This window comes from Henckelia pumila, chromosome 3, assembly GCF_033568475.1.
Source record: "Henckelia pumila isolate YLH828 chromosome 3, ASM3356847v2, whole genome shotgun sequence".
Lineage (NCBI taxonomy): Eukaryota > Viridiplantae > Streptophyta > Magnoliopsida > Lamiales > Gesneriaceae > Henckelia > Henckelia pumila.
Window position 1 is genome coordinate 142129005 of NC_133122.1, and position 5393 is coordinate 142134397.

The window sequence follows — 5393 nt, forward strand, 5'->3', positions numbered from 1 at the left end:
GTTAATATTTAGACACCAACTCAATGTCATTTGAATTTTCTTGTTAATGAGTACATTTTTTTTTATATAAACATAGACTGGAATTAACTTGCTCCTTAAATATAATCTTTTTCTACAATTTTGGTTTTGCCGAGCGTAGAAGGATTCATGGTTCCATCACCATATTAGAATAACCATCACAAGTTCAGATAACTGTCTTCGGTGGTCTGTATATGAGTTATAGTATTATACAAGTGAATAACTGGTAAGATAGTACCATTGCATGATATACTTTCAATACAATGGCTCAACTATGTTCCGAAAGAATCACTGCAAGTGCTGCTGCTAATGAATCAACTTCGTCTCAACTGAAAAAGCGACTATCATATTGATCTTGATTTAATCCCCGCTCAGAGTTGATATCAAATTAACCAAAAAATGGAATGAAAAATGGGGTAAGCGCTAATTTAATTACATATGCTGAAGAGGAAACAGATTCTGGCCCGTATTTGGGACAATTTATGGAACAGGTGATCGTTGAACATCTACATTTGTCTCCACAATTTGTAAACTGGGACTGCTATGTTCATTTTCGTCATTTTCGTCTAAGGTGGCACTGACAGTTCGCTCAATACTATGCAGGACACCATTTTCAACCACAGGTCCATTACCGTTCTCTGTTGCAACTTTGGCCTCAGAATTGCGAATAGGTTTTGGTAGCTCTCTTGAAGGAGAAGTTGCTAAAAGACGGCCAATTCCTTCAAACAAGTTCTTGGCATCTGCGATCAGAACAGCCCCACCAGGGTAACACCGATTGAAGCACGTAACACAATGCGGAAAAGCCACCTAAATTGAGAAGGGAATATACCAATTGAATAAAATGTTGAACGGCCAAATTGCAGCTAAAGACAAAACGTTTATATGAAACATCACCTCAATGAATGCTTGGCAAAGTTTAAAAAAAAGGGCGGATTCATTGCTTCTGAGCATCCTAGTTGTATTGTATCTCAATAGAGAATCAGAAACAGCTTGCAAACCCTTTACTAGCTCTTGTGCAAGCACATGTTTTAAACTGAGTGGGGCACAAGGACGTAGTTCATTCATTGCTGCAGATACACCTGCCACCATCAGAGAGGGACACGTGACCATCAACAATTTCTATCAACCATTTAATCTAACCGCAAATGTTTAAGACGAGGCCATTTAAGAATTCCAATTCTTGAAGTTACCATTGATAAACACAGCAAGAGGTGGATGCTCCATGAGATTTGATGGAGGACTAACACCATCCAAACTGTCATCACTGAAACCACTGGTGGGGAAGCCAACTGCTGGTAATGGAACCCAACGATGAGAATCCAAGACTAACTGTAGTGAGAAAAAAAATCAATATTGCTCAGACTAGATGATGCAATGTCTGATATAGAAAAAACAGAATATACAAATTCTGTGTGCAACAGAAAGTCAAAAAGCAATTGGTAACATGTAAGGAATGGCAATATTAGTTATAGGACACTGTACCTGAAAATTTTTAACAGCCGTACTCATGTTCTTCGAAAATAAATTAAGCACTGCTCTGTCAAGAAAAGAATATGTCTACAATGAGAGCAAATTAAATTAAATTCCCAAAATACATAAATAAACAACTATGTGAATATGTTTTTACTCTTCAAATAAAGGGGGAAGTAATCCTCGGAAATCCAATCCAACCCATCCAAGGCCCATAGCACAATACTGCAAAAACACAGCAGAGAACACAAGTATAACATGAAAACTTAATTAATTGACACATAAACTCAAATATCAAGTGACACCGCAATAATTGCATTGATATGCAGCAACCAAAGCAGATTATGGTAGAGGCATCTCTGCAGTACAAAAATACACAGATTACCTCAGACAATATGAAAAATAACTCCAAAATAAGATAGTTGGGGGAATGATTGATCTTTATTGGCAATTTTTTTAGGATAAAGGCCTTTTTCTTTGAATCAGATTCTTCTGCTGACATGATTTGAAAACAGTTGCCTGACGAGTAATCAGTAACATAAAGTTCTTGATCAACCATCACCTATACAGCGGCCACACAGACGCTTTGCCAGCAATAAAGTAAGTATCGAGCAACAGTGATTAATCCTCATTCACATCCAGCTAATACTTCCCCAAAATAATGAAAAGAAACAATGCAGCAGCTTGATTTATTTATAAATGTTTTTTTTTTAGTCTCTTATTATTTTGTTCAGGTGGAAGGGATAGGAAGACCAAAGACGTAGCACGGAACTATGATATAGCATAAACTAATAAATGATTCTCACCATGCACTGATCCAGAATATTGGACAACGATCCACCTTCACTTATCTTAGGAAGCATCACTTTCAGAGTCTTCAGGTGCAAGGAAATCTGATGCATGGCCCAGTCAAAGAGAAGGCCACCATCATAATTTTCTTCACTCCCTGATGTGTCATCCGCAAATATAGCTCGGTATTGGTTAACAACGTCAAAAAGATTCACTCTGTGACAATCTACCATCCCTTTTAAATATTCATAAGGATTTCTCTGGTCTAAATCGTCAAGTTTCCCCGTAAGCCATGCTTCTCGGCACCTTAAAAACTGAACACCAGAGATATATCCTTGATAAGAAAATGGATAAGACATGCAAATCAGGGATATTAAACAAAGACAAGTCCAGACATAGAGTTAACACAATCTAAATATGAGTACCTGTAGGCGCATCTCGTACTCACTAAATACTCCAATGCGGCGCAAGTATCCAATTATCCGGAGGCATTCTGGCAGCTGCAGAAAAAACCATAATCAAGGTTTAATGACAGCAGGGTCCATTCTGCTGGTAAAATTTGTCTCTGCTGATATCACAGGATAAAATTGAGATGAAAATGATTACTTGAATGTTTGATCTAAGTTTCTGTAGAAGCTGAGAAAGAAGAGACTGTGTGGTCTGCCGGACTTCAGCAGCCAGAGCCTGAATAACAGGAATTCTTTTTGAAAGAGAAGAGGAAAAGAACAGAAAATAATGTCTCAATAAATGCTTTGATAAGGTTGACCAGTAATATTGATTTTATTCCATAGAGAATTGAGGAAACAACTTACTTTGGGTGCATTGTTGTAAGTTTTGCAACGAATGCCTCTAAGTCAAGAGCCTCGTCATAGTTTCCATTTCTCACACAACTGCATAAAGATGAGATTAAATCATCATTGGAGAACATGGAAGGCTATGACGAGAAGTACAATACATATAGAAGTAGTAAAAGAATGTGCTCGGCGATATACGTGTCCATGAGCTGAGGAGTTTCAAGCAAATCAAGCAAAGTACTATGATTAGCAAGTAGTGTCTGATTCATCGTCCTTTTCTCCAAAATTTGTTCTGCTGAATCAACAAACTCAGAACATCCAGATGTAAGCTTTGGAATTTGAGCTATCTGTAAAAGAACAAGCATTGAGTCTCAGAGAGATTATTATTTCATCACGCTCTCAACAAAAAAAAAAACCATCAAGAAGCACAGAGAAACTTAAATATCTCCTCAACAAAAAAAAAACCATCAAGAAGCACAGAGAAACTTAATATCTCCCAGGTTTCAGATATGTAGCACTATCTTGAACCACAAGAGAGCCAAACTACCAGTCTCCATGTTGATCGATCACACAATTTTACAAATATTCGACCATATTCTTGATCCATCACTCTTTCAATAAAATTGCATCAACTCAATCTTTAACAATTGAATGCCCTCAAATTAAATCACCGCAATTAGATGCTCTTGTGACAATTGTGACAATTATTTTCTAGTTTGTTTTAACTCGTAAGGATTTATATCCAAGCTGGGGCCTTCATTTTAAACATTAACTGGCAGCATTAAGATATTACAACATGGAAAAAATGGCCAAAAAACCCCCATCTTCCAAATGTGTGTTCCAGAACTATCAATTGTTCATGAATATGCCTTGTTCAAGAAATACATCCTATTGGAACCTACAGCAAATTTTAATGTTTGCATTCGATTCCCTTGACAGAGTTATAAAAACATCAAAATCGTAAAATCCGTTCCAAACCTAAACATCCAAAATAAAAATACCATTAATTACCAGTTGCTACACAGACAATGCCAATCAAATAAAAAGTCAAAAAATCAAACAAAGAGCAAAATTACCAAAGACTCGAGATGCCTATCGACAGCAGAAACCTCCTCTCGGATCTCGAGCAGCGCATCTGCCGCGGCGATGAATGCACGGTAATTCCCCACCGCCACCTCCTGCATCTGCCGCCGGATTCTCTCCGCATCCACTCTCAACAATTCCGGTTCCTGAGACAAAAAAACAAATTCAATTCCTCAAAATTCCAAATCCAAAATTAAATATAAGGCATTTTCGTACCTTGTGGAGACGATCTAGAGTGAAAGAGAGAAGTTCGGATACGTAAGGCTGCTGGTCGGCGGTGGCAAGCGGGAGAAGATTCGACATCTCCGGCGATACGTCGTGGTTCGCCGGAACTTGTAGCATCGCCATTAGAGATCAAAATTTGATATCCAACCGCCGATAGATCTGTACAGTGGGTTTTATAGAATGCAGCGCAATATGCAGAACAGAGTCCTCAAGTAAACTCAGGAATGCTTAAAACACTCAATTTTGCCCCTCAGGTTTGTAATATTGCATTTTGATCACTTTATATAATTAAATCCTTGCACCATTTTTTTTAGTACAAGTACAAGATTACTTACGACAATGTAATGAAACTACCCGCACAATCGATGGAATTTGAATATTGACCCGATACTTGGTTATATCGGGCAAAGAAACTACTTAAATCTGCATAATTAAAACTAATTGCACCATTTTATTGTATGGGATACTTTGAATTTATCCAATATATATCTCACAAATATAGGAAGATTTGAGGCATGTGGAAGGTCAGTTTTTTTAAACGAATTTGAGCTGAGCTCATTTAACGAAAAAGCCCCACAAATATATACCAGTTTACATGACCTACTCACGAAAAATAACCACTTAATTGCAAATATTTGTTTTGTTCGATATTTGAGTCAAGTTTTAGAAAAGAATAATATTTTTCGGGTCGATGAGATCCTAGCATATAGGTAATACCCAAACTATGCATCCAACGGTTCGTATTTTTACACATAATCGTAATTAAGTATATATTGTTGACGTGGCAAATCATAGAACATTAGATCTATTATTGGATAATACACATATGCTATGTTTGAAATCTACCTATTTTTCGTTGCAAAGTTGGTACTTAGCTTTGAGTTCGGATTTGTTTCATTTATTGGCTTCGTCGTGGAGGGCTTGAGTCTGTTGACTTTGGCAACTTAATTAGCGTCAAACTGTAAATTATTTAAACTGTAAACCAGTTCAATATAGCTTCAGTTTTACTCGAGT

At 37.1% G+C, this 5393-nt stretch overlaps 1 protein-coding gene across 1 annotated transcript; it reads right to left on the reverse strand.

Annotated features, from left to right (window-relative positions):
* Window positions 1–332: 332 nt before the first annotated feature.
* LOC140887849 (conserved oligomeric Golgi complex subunit 8) lies at window positions 333–4590 on the reverse strand. The gene is made up of 12 exons (XM_073295380.1): window positions 4371–4590; window positions 4148–4300; window positions 3270–3418; window positions 3090–3167; window positions 2884–2977; window positions 2703–2777; window positions 2295–2591; window positions 1646–1713; window positions 1501–1555; window positions 1209–1347; window positions 913–1097; window positions 333–825 (listed from the first exon to the last, which is right to left on the reverse strand). The coding sequence occupies exons 1-12, from the start codon at window positions 4500–4502 to the stop codon at window positions 499–501; spliced, it is 1752 nt and encodes a 583-aa protein (XP_073151481.1). The 5' UTR covers window positions 4503–4590; the 3' UTR covers window positions 333–498.
* Window positions 4591–5393: the final 803 nt, after the last annotated feature.